The following is a 19,766-nucleotide window of genomic DNA, read 5'->3' on the forward strand; positions in this document are numbered from 1 at the left end:
TCTTGTAAGACATCAAATCAAATCCATCTCTGAAAGGGGTTTCTCTTTCAAGAACAGTTATGGTGTTCTTTCCTTGAGATGCATCTGAGATGTCTTGCTCTTGATGGTACTGTAGCATGGCCAAGGCTGTAGGAAGCTAAATTTTTCAGTGGTATTCAACATTTTTAATACCTTTTGGTTTGTTGACTTTAGGCAGAATTTAGTACTGATCTTTTGAGATACTTTGTAGTGTTCAGACAGAAAACAGTTTGTGTAACATTAAATCCTCAGTACGGTTATTAGTATTTTGAGGGTACTGAGAGGTTGGGAATAAAAAGGAGAACCCCATTTTATTTGTTCTGATAGACATTTTTACAGGTGCTCTTGTCTTTTGTTCATATTCTGCTCCTGAAGTCTGCCCTGTATTGTCACAGTTAAGTTCAGCATCAGCTTAGCAGGAATGAGACTTGAAACAAGAACTTAATTCTGCATTGAGTGGCTCCATGGCTAATGCTGTTTCAGTGTGTCACTGAACTGCCGTCAGCTTCTGCCGAAATGCAAACCTCAGGGGACTGGTACTTGAACACATCCTGTGCAGGAGCTCTGCTAGCTGGATGTGAACTTGCTTATACATATTCACTTGATAAAGGCATTTTGTACCTATAGGCATTGAAGCAGTGCCATTTCACCTAATTATCAGTGTAGCCATAATCTCCTGTAAATTGTAATGCAGCTTGAACATAAGTTAATAGCATGTTTTCCTAAGGACATACCTTGTGCAAAACATTGCTGTTTAGGTAGAGCCTGGAAAAGCCAAAATCTTTCTCTGAGCTGCTTGCTAAAGAGCTGTTATGCTCATGCTATGCTGTCTTCTAGGCATATGCATGGCCTGTTATTTGACTGATTTATGCAAGGAAGTGGCCAGAGGAGGAGTTGTTTCAGCAGAGAAGAATCTTAAACATAAGATCCTTTTAAGGTCTTCAGGACATACACTCCAAACAGAAACCAACTTTTTCTTTAGTGCTAGCATTATGCTTGGAAATTTTGACAGCGAATGAAGAGGTGATTTTGCACAAACTTCTTTCTAGTCACAAGTTTTAAACCAAATTGTGTTCATTTGCCTCATTCTGTGCCTGTATTGTCTCTTTTCTAGGTCCCTCTGTACAGTGGTGTGCAAGTGGACGTATACCTCAGATAAAGGTTGGGATGACAGTTTCTGGAAAATGATTGGTTTGGAAGATTTGGTAGAGGATAAGTATGAAAAAATAGGTATGTTTTGTACCTATACCTAAAAAGTTATATACATATATATAAAGATATATATATATTAAAAGATACATACACATAAAAAGATCTTTTTCTGTGTTATTGTGAATATCAGGAGGAATGTAGCAGGACTTGATGAAGCTTCAGAGGGGTTCATAACAAGGTTGGATACCATAGGTGACAGCTTTCCTAAGTGCACTTTATACTTTGCATTGTCATGAAAATCTCTGTTTCAGTTTTCTAACTTGTACCCTTCTGAAAGGCCTAGCAAGCCTTTCAGTACTGCTCAGTCTCAACAGCAGAGAAGTAAATGGGAGCCTCAGCAACTGATTCCATGAAGGAAATACTTGATATGGGTGTAGGGAATGGCAGGCTCCAAAAAAAACCCCACAATGTAGTAATTTATAGCTCTTACTGACAGCAGGTTTTGCAACCTGTACCCATCTCCCTTACAGTAGTTTCAAGAGAAGTGCTACTTGTGCTTGCTATCTTCATACCCTTTTTTTCCACTCTCTTGGAGCCTAAGTTTAATTAGAATGGTAGCCTTGCTAATAGTAATTCCTACAGCAGATATTCATTAAAAGTCCATAATGTTAATATACCAGAAAATTTCCAGGATAACTTTATTAGACTTTCCCTGTTAAGTTAATGGACTTTTAATGGATGTCCTAAGCAGACATGTCATTAACAAGAATATTACCAGGCATGAACTGAAATCTGCTCATTCATCAAAGTTAATTATCTAAAATTTCCTTTGATTTTTTTTAATGTCTAGCACTTTGAACAAGTTTGTACAGCAGTTTAAATGCAGTAACATGAAATGGAAATGGCAGAGGGAGGACTGTAGTGAAATGAAATGCAATGAAATCTATTACCTTTTCTGATCATCACAAAATATACCGTAAGTCATTTTCAGATTATCAGAAAATTGTACTTGAAAATTTCCTTGAATAGATTTCAGCTTTTCCCCTGCAACTGAAACTGCTTATGCAAAGGTATTAAACCCACAAGGAATATGAGGCTTTTAGCTTCCTGAGGTTTTAGTTGGAATACAGTTCTTACAGCATCTATCACATGTGGCTTTCAGCAAATCTTCAAGTTAAAATAAGACTTGCAATAAATACATGTTTTTACCAGAAAAATTTAACATCTCAGCAACTGGTGATCCAATGGAAGAGTATTTTAAAAATGAATTATTTATGAAGTGTAAGCTAAGGCTTTAATATAATATTTATGCAATGCACTTCAAGGACAGTGCAAAGCAATTTGCCATTTCAAGTAACTAAACATACATGTTTGAAATGATAAAGTAGCCATTAATAAAAAGGGCCTTTTGTTGTGATGGAAGCCTCATAAAACTAATCTATATATGGTTCAACATTTAGCAAGACAAAACATCATTCATTTCCAATATCAGGCTTACATTTTTGTTACAACACAAGGTTTACAAAATAAATCAGTAAATTAAGTTCTGATGATAGGTTGGATATAAAGAAGTTTGTTACTGTGAGGGTGGTGAGGCACTGGCACAGATTGCCCAAAGAAGTGGTAAATGCTCCATCCCTGGCAGTGTTCGAGGCCAGGTTGGAGAGAGCCTTGGGTAACATGGTCTAGAGTGAGGCATCCCTGCCCATGGCAGGGGGTTGGAACTGGATCATCTTAAGGTCCTTTCCAACCCAAACCATTCTATGATTCTCTGATAGGGGTTTCTTGCAAGACAAAACTTTTCCTGAATTAATGGGGAAAGTGTCCCGTTCCCTGGGCAATTGTGTTAGTTTTCAAGAAACAAACCATAGAATATCTGGGTGTGTCTCAGCTGGTGTTGAAGAAGCAGGATCTGACCTCCAGAATTGCACCAAGCTGTGGGCTGCCACTTGAAGCTTCTGAAAAGCACAAACTTTTCTTCACCTTGGGAAATCCTTTGATTTTCAGATTCTTGGGCTGATTACCTTAGGTGTATCCAAAGTATAAGGCACTGAAACCTGGCCTTTGTAGAATATATGCTTATTTTCATGCCCATTTGTCTGACCTTGCCTTTTTTAAAAAGGAAGGCATTACATTCATTATATTTAGCTGAGTGATAAAATCATAAAAAAGCAGGACAGTGACCTTCATTCATGTGTGCTTGAAGAGTGGGGTAAGGAGCTCCTCTATGAACGTGGAAACCAGATAGCAACTACTCCTTCATTCCTTTATCTTCCACACTGCACCTGTTGGAGTCTCTTGGAAGGGTTTAGCTTCAGAGGGAGACAAGACATGACCAAATCAAAGCAACTCGCTCTCCACCCAAGAGCTGCTCAACAGTGCTGAAGTCTGTGTTGAGAGCTGTGTTAGTGCTTTGCATTCTGCCGCCCTTAATCTTATCAGTGTCCCTTACATGGGAAAATGGGAATGCTGACATTGTTCCAATGAAAGTTTGGGGGGTTTGCCTGTTTTAATGAGTAGTGTTGTTGGACTTGGGAAGAGCACTGTGAATAAGCTTGGCTTTCCTTTAATGACTTTAAATTGACCAGGACAGCGTGGATCCACCTACTGAGAAAGTGCCGTTCCATGCTCAAGCAGCACTGGTCAAACTGTAGTCTTGTATAGTGGGAGGCTGTTTCCTACCAATTCCCAGGGCATTGGCATTAGTGTCGAGGCACCATCACTGCATAAACCTCCTGCCAGGAGCCCACAAGTGCTATGCTGAGCACAAAAAACACAGGATCACACCTTGCAAAACTCAGCTCAAGTTGTATTTATAATATTGCTTCAGGGCACTGTCCCATAAGTGAACAGCCTCAGCTGCTGTTAACTTCAGCACATTATACAAAAGAAAGACAATTTGTTTAAGTAACTTATCTGGACAAACAGTTACCAGTGTGCTTCCAGGAGGCACATCATAGCGTGCTACAGCTGCCAGAAAAGAATTTGAAGCAGTAGATTTAGCAGGCTTGTGGATTAAGGAACTGGAACCTGCCAGATAACCTAGGTAGGAGTAGGTTGAAGGGGGATTGTGCATGGTCAAAAACTCCTCCTAAAATGAAAACAAAACCAAAAACTAAAAAGTCTGAAGTAATTCTAGTGGAATTTCCTTTTCAGTTCTCAAGCTTATCCAAGTCAGTGCATGTCTGCTTAAGGTTTGTTTAGCTCAAATACGAGGATGTATTTTAATGCCTGCATGACCCCCTTACAAAGAGAGATAATGGTATTTTTCTCACATATCTCTCCTAAAAGATAAGCAGGCTCTGAATCATCATTTCTTTCTAAACAAAGCAAAATATCCCAAGATAAAATTGGCAGCATTTTCTTACTGTAGCAAAAGTAAATACGTGGTTGACCAGTTTAAAATAGGCAGAAAGGTTACATGGTTTTGCTTTTGTTTTATTGGATCTCTTTAAAAAAGTAATTTCCAATCAGAAATAACTACAGATGAATAGTTATGACTAGATAGTTTTTTATAAGTAGCTTTACCTTTCATGACATTGGAAATATTTATGGAGATTACTTAAGAACAACTTTTCTAATGTGCATAATTCTTTATTCTGATAAACATCTCTTTTAAACATCACTTTTAAAATGGCTTGCCCTTTAAAGGATATATTTACTGTAATCACAGTGGTGCTTGTGGTTCCAGGTAGTGCGCTTCTCCTGGTTTCAGTTTAACTTAACACATGACCTTGTTGATAAGGGGGACCCTCACATCTGACCTTTAGGATCTTCCACAGACTTTTCCCACATCAAGATGTGGGTTCACATATGAGAGTTCCCAGGCCTTTGACATTTTACATTTTTCAGAGCAGATTAACCTTTCAGGGAATCCATGCCATAAGTTGTTTGTGGTCCTTTCTGTACCTCATGGATTTCAGGCTCGCCTGTGAAGGTAAAGAGTCTTATCTGGAGATACTACAAAATTTATTGATACCATTAATTTGCCCACCAAGAGAGTAGAAGATGTCTTGTATTCAAAACCACCCTGAAAGTGTTGTGTACTACAGGCATTAGCATTTATCTGCTGTGGTGATAGCACATGATGAGCATCTGTTTGTGGTATTATAAAACCTAGAAAGACATTAACAATCCCTTTAAAATTTCATGTACTCCAGACCTTTTAGGGTACTGAAGCATATATTCCATTTGGAGGAAAATGCCTGATAAATTTTCACCACAGCTCTCTACTTCAGGGGCTACTTTAGGGACCAAGTAATGATTTTTTATTGAATGGTAGTATTTTATACCAGGTCTGGTTTTGGTTGAAGATGGGCCTTTGTCTGCGAGAGCATTGCAGGTACTGCAGAGTAGGTCTTACTGATCTCGTGGGTTGTGTGTTGAAGGCTAAAATATATCTTTTGTGAAGGGCAGTTTTGTTGCTTTCTTTCAGCTGTGATGGAGCAGTGCACAGAAATGAATAAATACACAGCTCATATTTATGGAATCTTTATGAACAGCTGAGGCTAAACTAAGAAAAGCGTTTGGATTGTTTAAATCTCAGAAATTTTATGGAAAATCAGTGCTTGCCTTGAACTTGGAGTACTTGAAAATAACTCTTGCATGGACAGACTGTGATTTCAGCAGACAGGATAGTTCTTGTCTATAACTCTTAATTCCAGAACTTTGGGGACTGGAAGCTGCTTGTTTCAATGTACCTGGGCATTTGTGTATGCCATTTTGAATGCGCTGAAAAGAAGGGTCAGTAGAGTTGTAAAACTAGATGTTCCTTTTCTAATGCTCTTGCATTCTTAGTACTTATTCATAAATCGGTAGCAAAGAAAACTGTAGTTGATTTGGGACTTGATAGCTGTGACTCTTGACTGGTACCTGCTGTTGTCCTTACTGTGCACAACCTTTACAGCAGGCTGGGTTTTCAAATATAGGTGCAGCTCTGTGATCCTTTAGGCATTCAAAAAATGACAAAACAGCAGGCTATTAATTTATCAAGATGTTATTATGTATAAATGAATGGTTATATTCCTACATGTGCCACTGTCTACTTTTATACACAAAGCTGATGAAGATAACAGTATTGTATACCTCACTTCTTACACTTCAAATAGAGCCTGCCTGCGTTTTGTGTTTTGTCAGAAGGAGTATTCTCCATCTGTAGTAGTACTATTCCAAGTGCTATTCCAAGTAGTACTTGGAAGTTCTATTCATTTATTTACATTTAGGCTGAAAATGGAAGAGTCAGTCCAGGGTGGGAGAGTACAGTCAATATTAAGTTATGCTGCAGCAGCTGTGAAGGGAATGGTCAATCTATTAGTTCTGCCAGTTTTCTATCTCTTCTAAGGCCTTTGGTGCCAGATGCTCCTGTGTGTATGAGGGATTCCTTGAAGGCTGAGAGAAAGGGATGATGATTTGTTTTTTCAGGTCAGCTTGTAGCTGCCAGTTCTTCATAAAGCTGGATTATAACAACAAGCTTTATCACGATGCTTTGCAAATGGTAGAGAATAATAAGTAAAAATGCTGTGACATATGGAATCCCTTTACTGTCCGTCATTGGTCTTTTGCTATCCCCAGTAAATTAGAACACGTTACAACTTAAAACAAAATTGAAAGGGTGAATCAGGGGATGTTTACACTTACATGCTGTCAAAATCCATGGAATTTACAACTGAAGAGTGTTCCAAATATGCTAACATTTTTCTGGCTTCCTGTCATTTCAGTCTGTCCAAGAGCTGTAGCAAATATAAAGGCGCTGGAACTGGCACAGTGCAAAGAGGTTTTAGGGTGTCTCCTTCCTCAAAGCTTGAGGCATTATTTCATGATATATGATTCAGCAGTAAGAAGTTAGAAGGAATTTTTCTCAGAAAAGCGACATGTTCCTGTGATTTCTATTTTATTTCATGTTTTTTCCATCCTGAGATCACTGCATCACATGAATGGTTGAAGTTAGAAAGGGGCCTCTGAAATTATCTAGTCCAGCTTCTCCTGCTCAAAGCAGGGACAGCTACAGCAGGTTGCTCAGGGCTATTTCCACTTGAGTTTTGAATATTTCCAAGAATGGAGACTCCCAGTATCTCCCTGGGCAACCTGTTCCAGTGTCATGACCACCTTTTCCCAGCAAAAACATTTTTTCAGTGGTGTCCCTGCCCATGGCTGGGGTTTGGAACTGGATGAGCTTTAAGACCCTTCCAACCCAAACCATTATAGATTCTGTATTTCAGTATGTGTGCCTTGACACTTGTACTGCCACTGGGTGCCCCTGAGAAGAGTCTTGCTCCATCATCTTTACTCCCATCAGATATTTATATACACATTGATATGATCTGCACCCCACCACCACCTTCTCTTTGCTGGGCCTAAAGTCTCAGGTGTCTCAGTCTTTCCTCATATGACGTGGCTCAGTCATCTTTGGGGTCCTTCTTTGGACTTGCTCCAGTACATCCATGTTTCTGTACTGGGGAGCTCAGTATAAAGCACAACATCCATCTGTAGCCTGAGCAGGGAGCAAAGGTCACCCCTCTGGGCTTGCTGATAGCACTCCTCCTAATGCGGACCAGGAGGTTGCTGGCTGCCTGTGCTGCAGGGGCTCATCACTGGCTCATGTTCAATGTGTTGTCCACCTGGCCTCACAGTTCTTTTCTGCCAAGTTGCTTCCCAGTTGGCCCCCAGCCTGCCCTGGTACATGGGTCCTTCCACCTCATGTGCAGAACTTTGCTTTTCCCTTTCTTGAATTTCCTGAGTCAGACAATTTTTCCAGCCTGAGGTATTCTTCCTCTTTCCAATAACTGTTCTTTAATAGGCTGAGCTAAATTTGGGTAGCTCAGGTTTCTTCACAGTGCTTCTGGGTGACATTTTCCACTCCTCTTCCACTGTAAGGAAATGAACCATCATTCACCCTGCTTATCATTGGGTTGAGTCCTGCTGGCAGATAGTACCTCTCTGTTGCAAGGAGCGAAAACTATGATGTTCTTTCATCCTCAGGTTCTGTCACAGCTGAGACAACTACTAGCAAAAGCTTAGAGCTTTCAAAAGTAATGATACAAAGATTTCCCACTGTCCGCTTCTGGAGTTCTATATTTCTACATGTGCCACTGGTCATGAGTCTGGTCTCAGATTCTGCCTGCCTGGGGAATCATGTTTTCTTCTACTCTGGTAACATTGTGGACTTGTGAACTTTCTCTTTCCTCTTTGAGGAGCTCTTTGAGGAGCTTTTTCTTGGAATCTCTGTTTTTAGAGGCATAGGAGAAGCTTTGAGCAGACCTTTTGCCTGTTGTGATTGCTTAATATTTATATTTCTCAAATATTATCCTCCCTTCTTATTTTTCATACAGTTCTAAAAAAAAAGCATTTCTCAGAATAGTTCAGGGTTATTTCTTCTTTTTACCTGATTCTTCCTCTTTCTGGTCCCGGTTTGTTCTTCATCTTCTTTTTCCTTGAGCCTCACACTGAGATAGCTTTCAAACCGATGGTGTCTGCTGTATGAGTCAGGGTTCGCAAACCCAAACGACTATGTCAAACGTTTTGCCAACTTCCTCTAAGTCAGAGGCTGTTGGACTCCCTAAAATTAATGCTTGAATAGGTTGATGTGTATCTTAGACCCAGTCTTGATTTTATGGTTTCCTGTCATGGAGAGTCCACTTCAGACTTCAAGCTTTTGATTGTTGGTTGCTGTCATTTCTTAAAATTAATGAATTAATTAAAGAATGCAGTTTATTTTTCACCTGAACTTTAACTTCCTTCTCCTGTCTGGCAGACTGCAGTGACATGCCTGACCTGCACAGACTGAAGTTTCCTACATTAAAGGAAAACACTGAGCTGCTTGAGGTTTTTCCCCCAGATCTGTTATGTGAACTGTCACACTTCTCAGTCCTTGCAATTGCTTTCCTGACTCATTTCTGACCCATTTATAATGCATCAGTATCTCCTCTGTATGGGCATTGGAGCTGGGTACTGTGTGGATGTGGTGGGGAATAAGCTTGTGCAGGTTATCAGAAGCTTAGCTGAAAGATTCAAAAGCATCCTTTCAGTAACTTATCAGGTTATTTTTGGTCTGTTATTTCAGTTTTGAAAAGGGATAATTATTTCTTCAAAGAGGAGTTGCTATCATGTGAATTATTAAAAAAAAATCCAGTAATAAAAACCATTCTATTAAGTAATAACCTGTAATTAACACAAGCTAAATTGCCTGTTCAATTTAGTGATGTGCTGTACCAAACCAAAGTCTGATTACTTGCAACTCGAAGTATAGCAATAGTCATGTCATTACATTGATAATCTTTGTATTTAGAGAGACTGTTAGGAATACTGTGAAGTGCCAGAAATCTAAATTATCAACCTATTGAATTTACTGCTTGCAAGAAAATATGTGAGATAAAGTAGCTGAGTCTGGGTGCAAATACATCACATTTAGTGACTTAGTAAGACACCTAAATGCATGTATTGCATACCCACATGCAGGTCAGCGTAGTGAGTCGTGAACCATGCATTACAAGAGATGTTCATTCTGCACTGCCTCACTGAAATCTAGTAACGAAAACTCAGTCCTGCCCGTCAGTGTACATGCCTAATGATCCAATGATGCAGAATGCTTTCTTTCTTTTTCTTTTGACCTTTAACCAGCAAAGCTTATCATTTATACATGAAGTAGCTCCCTTTCATTTGGACAAGAAGGCGGTAGTCTTTGTTGAAGTAGGCACCTATGGTCTGCAGACCAATTTACTTTCCAGCTTAATGAATCAGGATCTGCCTGCACATAGGTTGCTTGCTTTTTCCAGTATTTAGCAACCTAATATGTCTGCCTTCAGTAATTATATGTTAGGTAGTTGAGATGTAGTTCAGCCAAAGGCATAAGCTGCATGGGAGAGTGGGATGGAAAGGACCCAAATTAGATTTGCCTCAAGCTATTGTGGTAGCTCTCATAGACAGAGATGGATTTTGAACTGAAGAAAGCCAAAGTGATTTTGTTTAACCAACTGTTTTTCTCACTTTTAAATAAACTGGCCTATAATATCACAATTTGTCTGGGGTTTCCTGAATGAAAACCCTGACATTTTTAACTGCCAACCAGGAAATTGTATGGAGGGTATTTCCAGGTTAAACCCTCCCCAAATCTGGCTGTTTTTAACACCCTTTAAGCACCATGCATTCAGTCCTAAGAAAAAAATAATATTATAATGTTATATTCTGTATTGTTATCCTGCTTTCTTCTGATCTTAGTGCTATTCTTGCTGATCAGCTGGGCTACAATTGTTGAACAGTCAGCCATATATATCTCAGTTAAATGTGAGAGTGGTATTTGGCTATGTACTGTCTATGAGATAGGGTTGGAATGATGTGTCAGAAGATTTGTAATATTATTTATTCATATTCCTTACGTATCCCAGAATTTTGTCATTGTGGGGATTGTTATAAAATACAAAAAATTAGAGATTGTCTACGAGTTTTGTAAGTAATGGTCAAAGCATTGAGGGGGAAATCCCTCCCACTGCTGTTTGAGATTCCTTTGGATGGGCAGTGCTTCTTTTTACTAAGGTCCTGTTTCGTTTGGTGTTTATTTACCACCATTTCCTTTAACTAGATAACTTCTTCAGTGCACATTATATATCTTTTATTTAACAGGATACATGTTTTGTGCATTGTCTTTTAAATTAAAAAGCATTTAGGTGGTCCAGTCTGGGGGAGGCTGTAAAATGGAGACAGGACAGTAGGGCTTCTTTCTGGTGTTGCTGGGATTTCAGGAAAGGTTTGGTATATCCAAGTTCAAGTTTGCTTGTGTCAAGTTAGTGAGGATAAGGAACACATCCTTTTGCTTTTCTTCCTTTTATGCACTTACACAGGCAAATGTGAGTGCATGTGAAATGCAGCCACGTTCTGCATGAGAGATGAGAAGCTGTTCTCAGTGAGTGTATCATAGCTGAGTCAGCTGGGCCCCCTGCTGCGCTCGCTTTGTTGGTTTTAAAGGTCTGTGTCCTAAAGTACCTAGTTCTGTTAAATATTAGTAAGCCAGTACAGTGAATTTTGATCAACCAAAGTTGACTGAAGATGTATTGTCTGCCTTGTGTGTTGCGTCTGGTAAACAGCTGGTTGCTGTGGAAACTGCCTCAAAAAGGTAGAGGGTCCTTGGTACCACAAATTCTGTAAACAAAGCCTGATAATAGCGCATTCTGACATTAGTCTTCGAAGAAGGATGAAAGAGGAGGAAGAGATTCAGACAGCTTTTTCCTTTTGTAAACTCACTGCTTTATAGGGGAAAAAATAGCTAGAAATAGTCTGTCTCGCACAGAATGAAAAGGTTGGGGATTAAGGCAGTGCATTAGTGAAACAGCTGTATGAATGTGAAACAGAAAGTTCTCCAGCTTCAGCCATTATGGGTTTGTTTGATTAGGTCTAATTTTGGAAGTCATTATAGCAAAGGTAAATGACTTGCGCAGGAGACTACTGTAAACAAAAGACTCGATACATTTACTTTGGCAGGAGCCCTGAGAAGACTCGGTCCTTTCACTGCCTCTTTTATGCAGCCTTCTGTAATACTCACTGCCCGCCTCTGTGTGCAGGCAGCTCTCATTTCCCTTCCTCCTGTCTGACAGCTTCTTTCCTCTGACAGGTAGGATTTAGGGGTGGCAGCACCTGCCATTGAAGTGCTGGTGTGGAGCTGTAGAATACCTTTATTTTTATAGCAGCTGTCCCTTGACTTCTAAAGGCACTGTTTTGTGCTCAAGTAAGAATCCATTCATTCTCTCTGGTTTATACTGGAGTACAAATGCTTTACTCTTTAATTGTGGTTCCCCTTTGGTGTTTTTTCTTTTATCATTTCATAGTTTTATATCTACAGATTCTGAGCATACTGATGCTTCACTGAATTTATAGTTTTTCAGTGAAGAGTAAACCATGAGAATTGCAATTCCCTTTCCGGGTCTCTACTCATGTAGTTCAGTCAAGGCTCTACCCATTCCACACCTACTGACTCACACTTATGTGGGTGGGAAGGCAACTTCTAGACTCATATAATCATAGAATTAGGGTTGGAAAGGACATTAAGATCATCAAGTTCCAACCCCCCTGCCATAGGCAGGGACACCACACACTGAACCATGACACCCAACACTGCCTTCAACCTGGCCTTGAGCACTAACATGATGACAGAGAGTGTCCATGCAGAGTCTGCTTCTTCCCTTTAACAGAGCTCCTCATGAACATATCATATGGCTGTAGGAGAGCTTCCACTGACTTCTAAAGCTGGGAGGATGGAGTAGAGGGGCAGAGTCAGTATCCTCTCCTAGCTGCCCTCACTTGCTGGCTCCTCTTCTGCACTCCCTGTCTGTTGGGTGATCTGGGAGACTCTCCTTCACCCATCTCATGGGTGAATGCTGTCTGCTGCCACTTCCCAGATTCCCAGAAAGTGCTTTCAGTCAAGGAATAATTGTTCGGGTTCACTTTGACTCCTAAACCAGATGGGGCACACTCTACTGTGAATTCAATATTTTTAAATACAAGATAATTATGCTGCATCACAAGAAACCCATCTCTGCACGTTCTCACATGCTTTATGCCCATGGGGAATAGCAATGCTGCTGGTCATTCTGATACATAACTAGCATCAAAGCAATCTATAGGGTCATTTTCTACTGCTGCTTTAGAAGAGAGGATTATCTTTATCTCTGAAATTGCTCCCTTAATGCTCCTTAACTAGCAATACAGTAATCAAGAAGCTGGTATGAAAAGATTTTGTCTAATAGTAGCCCTGATCTCTGAAATGGAGTTTAACCACATAATAATTACACACTAAAATGTTTGACCAGTCTGACTGATATAAACAAACCAACCATGGAACTGAGTGCCTGGAAAGAGGTTTTATTTCAGATGAATTTCATCTCACGCTGTATATACAACATAGCAGTATACTTTCAGGTCAGGTGACTGATTCTGAAGAAAAAGATGTGGTTTTAACTGCATGAACTCTTTTGAACCTTCTACCTGCAGGGTCTTTGAATGTCAGAACCAGACAGCTTTGTTTTACTGGTATTATTCTCCAAGGTCTTAAAAAGCCAGAAAAGTAACACAAACGTTCTGTTAAAGAGACACATCCTGCTCTTGACTTACTGGAGGTGCAAAAGATACACATTTTGAGAAAGCTAACACAATGTTCTGACTTTACGTTAAGAATTAATAAAATATAGGCATCTTTTTTCCTGTGAGGAGATACTTCCTTCTGTATAATCTAAATGGTGAGGTTTGGTTACTGCCTCCAGTATGAGAATATAAACCCAAGGTCAAGTGCAAAAGTTTTGGCTATCCGTACTTGTTTTAAATCTCCAGTATGAGATCCAGCCTGGCATTTCAGAGGTGGCAGAGTGGCTTTAGATAGTTTAGAACACCAAGAAGTTGTGCAAAAGTGCTCCATACACAGCAACATTCAGGAAGTGGGCACCTTCCTTGGAGTGAGGAGCCAACATCATTTATAGCACAAAGACCTAAGTGATACGTACAATTGAAGACCCATTTTCCATCTGTGAAATTAACATCATAACCTTCTTTTCCTCTTAACAGTAAGGTAGTATAACTATTTCTAGAAGATTAAACTCACAGGCATTAGTGTATTCCTGATACAATATGCTCTTTTTCTTAATTAATCTTTGGTTTGGAGGATGTTTTACTTCCCTACACATCAGAATGTGCTTTAGATGTACCATGCTCAGTAGAATTAACTGTGAATAAAAGCTTGTTTTATTTTCAAAAGGAGTTTTGTCATCTCTGCCCAGAAGACTTGGTGAACTTATTAAATGCTGCAGACACGTGCTAAAAGCCATGGTATTGATGGGGAGGTGTGTGGTGCCTTTCCCTGTCTCTCACCCACCAAATCCTTCCAGAAACAGGGAAGTGTGTGCGGTTCCAGGAGCTGTCAGTCTATGGTTGTACTCAGCAGTCGGAGAGGAGGCTGTTGAGGGGGTGTCCTTAAATTCTGAAAGTCTAATGAATCTAGATTTGTTCTTCTAAGCTCTGAGCAATCTCTATCACGCTGATTTAATTAGTGAAAAACTCTCTTTTCGCAAGACAAAACTTAGTGGCACATATGTTTATGATAAGTTTATTTTTGATTTTAAATTTATTTCTGGTATTATTAAATATATATAATAATATATAATATTGTATTTATTACATTTATTGTGGTATATAAATACTTGTGGTATTTAAATGTATTTATGTTTAAAATTAATGTATTTATGGTATTTAAATTTATTTATGTTAAAAATTATTTATTTATGGTACATAATGTCTCATCCCTGGCAGTGTTCAAGGCCAGGTTGGATGGGGCTTGGAGCAACCTGCTCTAGTGGAAGGTGTCCCTGCCTGTGGCAGGGGTTGGAACTGGATGAGCTTTAAGGTCTCTTCCAACCCAAACCATTCTAGGAGTCTATGATGCTATGGTAGCAGAGCCAAATGCAGGTGGGACTTCCCGCTAGGTGAAAGGACTGAGGGCTGAGGGTTGCTCTGCTTGTGGTCATAGTGACCATAACGTTCTCGATACTTCCTAAGGCCAGTGAAGGTTCAGAAGAGATTATTTAAATCTGTGAGGAAATGCAGCTGCAATAGGAGGAATTTACTGCTTAAAGCAGTTTCTCCTTTAGAGTTTCTGTAACTATAGACACCTTACTCCTAGTAGAAACTGCTGAAAAGGACAGAAATGGAAAAAAAAGATGGCCCTTGCCTGATGCAACAGGTGCAGATTCAGTTGCGAGCATGAATCTCTGAGCTGAATCTCATTCACATGCCCAGAGAATGGCTGCAGGCATCTAGTCAGAGCTCCCACAGGAATGTGGGATTTCTGCATAAGTATTTCATATCTCTTGGAAAGATGCCAAGCAGAATTTAATTGCTTGCGGTGAAATCTTTGTGGCTAGATAGGACACTGAATACTTTTGAACTTTTAAATTGCTGTGGGACAGCCTGAGCTAGCATGGTTGTGTTTAATACACAGACAGATAATGAAAGATACTTCTTAATCAGATAGAGTTCTTTGGTGCACTGTTTTGGTTTATATGCACCACAGTGACTTGAGGGAGAGGAAGGGAGTTCTTGTAATAACATACACACTTGTTTTTCTGTTTAGTCAATTGACAGGTGTTTGGTTTTTCTTGTGTCTGCCCAGGAAACCACGTCTTGTCTCCTGGAGAGTCTGTTGGAAAAGGTCTAACGCCAGAAGCTGCAAAAGATCTCGGTCTCCCTGAAGGGATTGCAGTAGGAGCATCTCTCATTGATGCCCATGCCGGAGGACTAGGTACTCAGTCACATATTTACTATTCTTGGAAACAGGAATGTCTTGAACTCATTTCAGAAAACCATTTTTCTCACAGACTGTTCTGTATCCAACAATTTGCTCTGATGCGATTCCTATGAAATAGCATAGCTAAAAACCCAAATCCATCACAATAACTGCTAATATTGAATATCTATTTATAGAGAGGGGCTGTCACTCTTTATTTCTTTTCAGCTGGATTTCCATGTTGTTTGATAACTTGTGCTATTTCCACTTTGAATTCCTGAACTGATACACGAGTGTTTTGGCATGTAAACATGCTGAGAGTTTGCATCTTCTGTTGCTCAAAACTTTGGGATAGGGAATTAAAATAAAACCCATAACATTCTAGGGGAGAAGTCTTGTTCATGGTTACTCTTCCTTCTTAGTTTTAGAAGTAATTTGTACTTTGTCTAAATGCAATATAGGCTTTTTCTATATATGTTTTTGCTAGCACAATGGGAGATACATAGCAAAAAAACACTGCTTTTGATCTAGAGGGTTTGAATATGTCAGTGATGTGTATCTAAACTTACAAACCAGACTAGAGGGGAAACTGGCCTCTGTACAGCATTCCCCTTCTGCAACTTTTATCCTTAATTGTAGTGGGAGGCTTGTTGCTTAGGTTTTCTCCTTTTCCAGCGCTATATTCTGGTGTTCCAGGTTTCAGCTGTGTTGAAATGTATCAGGTGAGGCTCCATGGCTTCATTTTCTTACTATGTTTTTTGGCCTTATCTAAATAAAGTCAATAAAAAGGGATTTAATGTAGCTTTTTCAGCAGGAAATTGAGGTGGGTTTAGTTTGATAGTTCAGAATAAAGTCTTACCTCAGAAAGTTTCAGTGTTACTGAAATAGTGCTGTTCAGTGGAAATCTATTGCTCATCAGAGGATTTTTCTCTAGATCTAAATGAATATGATTGACTGCTGAAGTACCAGTTGTGCTTCAAGTATTTTCTTGTGGTTTAAATTTCATTTATTCTTCTAGAAATTGTGGCCTGGAACATACAGAATGTTGAAATCCATTTACATTGCTTTTGATAACTGTTTTTGCTGAGGTTAAGTCGTCATGTAGATTGCTTTTCTTATTACCTCAGAAGGATTAGATTATAGATCCAGCTGCAAAAATACCATTGAGTTTTAGCGCCATAGTTGTAGATGTGTTGTGTCCCTGCTATTGTGACTTACCTAAAAATCTGTTTGTGTGAATTAGCATCCTAATTGCATAAAAATGTGTTTAAAACTGTCTGCCCTGGCAGTTTTGTGTTCTTGAAAAGGATGTAATAATAAGCTGAAATAATGAACTTACTGAAAAACAGGATTGTCACAGAGCACATGAAAATGGCAGTGGAGGGTCCTTGTTTAATTGGAATCATTATGTGAGTACTGGATTCAGAGCACAGAAAGCGTGCCCAGTAAATTTCATGTGCTGAAATCTGAATTGAATTTAAAGAAGAGGAAGGAGCAACTGTCTGTTCATTTGCTATTGACTTACTTATATGAAGAAACTCTAACATTGGAAGTATATAGCTACTGGCATCCATCAGAGTAAGATTTCAGTGGATAGACAGTCTGCTTATGCTAGTCCTGATTATCAGAATATGTTTTCCCAGATGGCACTACAAACACCAGCAGCCTACTGAAATCATTGCCAGGAGGAAAATAAAATGTATAGGTGGTGGTTGTTAGAGAGGGAGAGATGTTATTGCATAAGGATGTCAGTAACCCAACAGGAGGATCTGCGTGCTAATCACATGATAACTTGAGTCTGGGAAAAGAGGAAGATCCTTCTTGAATCCAGGAGGTGAAATAAATAGGTGGGGAAACTAGCAGAAAGCACAGTAAGAAGGAAAAGAATCGGATAGCAAAAGGGACAGCAGGAACAGGAGAGCCCAAGAGTGCAAACGTACGTATAGAAAAGGAATAGTGTGGCTACATCTCAGATACAGAATAGCTCTTCTTCATCCATAGCTGTTAATAACAAAAACCTCAACCTTTCTAAAGTCTACTTTAACCTACATTGTGCAGAATACAGAGCTGAAAATCCTGAAGGAAAAGTAGAAAAGCAGAAGAACACGTCATAGAAGTGATACTGTTCTGATTCAAAGATGTTAAGAATGGCAATGCACTAAAGCATATTAATCTTTTAATAATGATAAAAGGGGCACAGAAGAAAGCAGAGAAGAGATATTTGAAAGAATGAATTAAAATGTGAAAATATTGGAAATACGTAACTCTTGTAAAACTTTTGTTTGAAAAGGTGCTGATGTACGTTTTAGTGCTTGCTCTTCTGTGAACTGTAGTGAAATATTGAGGGTTACAATTTGCTTGAAGGATATGACTTGCTTATTAGTGAGCATTAGATTAGTCTGTGGGACAACAGCATCCAGTGGGTGTCATTATTCTTATTCTGGAACACATTCTGCTGGTCGTTTAAAAATAGTCTGTAATGGCAGAGTAATGACAAGGGCTCTCTCTTATCCTGAAGGCTAAACCAAATGACATGATGGATGTCTTGTTTTCATTGTTAATAACTTTTAATGCACTGTTCAGATCTGCTTTTGGCTGGATAGAAAGTGTGTTTTTGCTGGACAGGTTACTTAAGTTTATGAAGGTTTCAAAGTTTTGAGTAAATTAAGGTAAATAATTACTTAATATGCATGTCTGTGGAGGTCATCTATGACTCCTGAATCAGTCCATCTGACACCTATTATGGAAAAGCTGGGTAGTTGTGTCTCACATTTTGACCTACTGTACCGATTTATAAGAGCCTACAGATACAAATGCAAGTATGGAAGGGCAGTCATTTGGGACTGGCCTCATAAAAATCATGTTTACATTGCACCTTTTAAAAAGACATCAGCATTGTTTCAGCAGAAGTAGATTTATTGCACAGTATCTAAAATACTTTGTGGAAGAGATCCAAAAGGACACATGCTAAGCATCACATGCTTTCCTACAATCTCTCCTACACTTTGTCTGCTATACACACTTCTTGTTCTCAGTCTCTCTTGAGAATCTTCAGGATATTTTTAAGTCTGCCTCAGAGTATGAAAAATGCCAACTAAGTTAAAGGTGGAAGTGACTTATAACAGCACTGGTGTTATATAAGCTTTCATTGTTATGGGAATGTTCCAGACTTATTTAATGCCTCAATTTAATTAATCTCAAGTAGGAAGACCCCAGCAACTAAACTGTAAACCCTAGTAAAGCCACTGATCTCAAAAAGGCCCTGCATGCCTATTTTGCAGAATGCATGTTTTCTTACTGATTAAAAAATATCTAAACATGAAGCTCTTCAGTTCTGTATTGTTTATGAGACTACATTTGCAACATATGCTGCCAATTCAGTTGAATAGATTTGTTCCCTCTGAAGTGTGAACATTATTTTTAACTCCTTTAAGAAATTGTAATAGTGTTGCCTAGTACAGAAAATTGCTTTTAAACAGCCCTGTCCAAAATTCTTAATATGAACGCATGCATGTCTCTGAGCAGCAAAAATTAAAGCATTAGAGGTAGAAGGCATACTTTTAGCTTTCCTTACAAATAAACTCTATGACAGCTGTGCTAGTACGTAGTTACAAGCCAGCTAGGACAAAGGACAGATTTTTGAAGACCGTAAAGCTTTAGCCTTTAATTTTCTGATTATTTAGTTAACTTCCAACCATGATGGAATTGCCATAATAACCATGGCAATCATGTAAGACAAGCCCCAGCAGACCAATTTGATAGCAGAATCTTGCAATGGTGACTTAAGCAAGAAAGTGTGCATGAAATGTAGCATACTAACCAGCAGTAACACTTGGCATCTTTTGTGATGTCCGGCAAATGCTTTCATTTCTACTACAGTGAGCAGGAAGATGTTTTTAGGAGGACTGGCAAACTGGTCGCCAGATTTCTCGTTGCAGATGCAATGTGCAGTCTGGTGACCAGTTTGACAGTTGAAAAGTAATACTCAAGAGAAACAAAAGACAAACAACAGAATATTACTTGTTGGGCTGCTGGATTTTGCTGGGTGCAGCACAACGTGATGCAAGAATGCAGCCTAGCAGAGGAGAAAGAGAGGGCAGGATTTCCACTTCAGCCTGCCCTTAAGCGAGTTAAGCAGGCTGTGATGCGTACTGAAGCCTGGCTGTAGGTTTGCCCCATTCTGTAAGCAAGCTCCTGGCTCCTCTCTGGCATCTCCTGGGTATGTGCTTCTGCTGCAGGCTGAGTGCTTGCTGAGTTTGTTCTCTGTCCTGTCCTGTCCTGCACGCAGAAGCTCCTCAGAGCCAAGCACAGGTCTCTAAGGGAAGGAGTAATCTTCCTT

General features: G+C 39.4%; 1 protein-coding gene across 17 annotated transcripts in view; it reads left to right on the top strand.

Moving 5' to 3' along the window:
* Window positions 1-19,766, top strand: part of FGGY (FGGY carbohydrate kinase domain containing) — a 323,114-nt gene that overhangs the window by 233,798 nt on the left and 69,550 nt on the right. For 15 of the 17 annotated variants that reach the window (XM_057409298.1, XM_057409300.1, XM_057409297.1 and 12 more), the window contains 2 exons: window positions 1,133-1,248; window positions 15,314-15,442. In XM_057409298.1, coding sequence (XP_057265281.1) covers window positions 1,133-1,248; window positions 15,314-15,442 — 245 coding nt within the window. Of the gene's footprint in view, window positions 1-1,132; window positions 1,249-2,020; window positions 2,147-15,313; window positions 15,443-19,766 lie in introns of those variants that run through there. The other 2 variants (XM_057409310.1, XM_057409311.1) reach the window with 2 other exon arrangements.

Source organism: Pezoporus wallicus, unplaced genomic scaffold, assembly GCF_028554395.1.
Source record: "Pezoporus wallicus isolate ANWC-B61680 ecotype Strahan unplaced genomic scaffold, APGP_CSIRO_Pwel_v1 contig_8108, whole genome shotgun sequence".
In the NCBI taxonomy this organism is placed as follows: Eukaryota; Metazoa; Chordata; class Aves; order Psittaciformes; family Psittacidae; genus Pezoporus; species Pezoporus wallicus.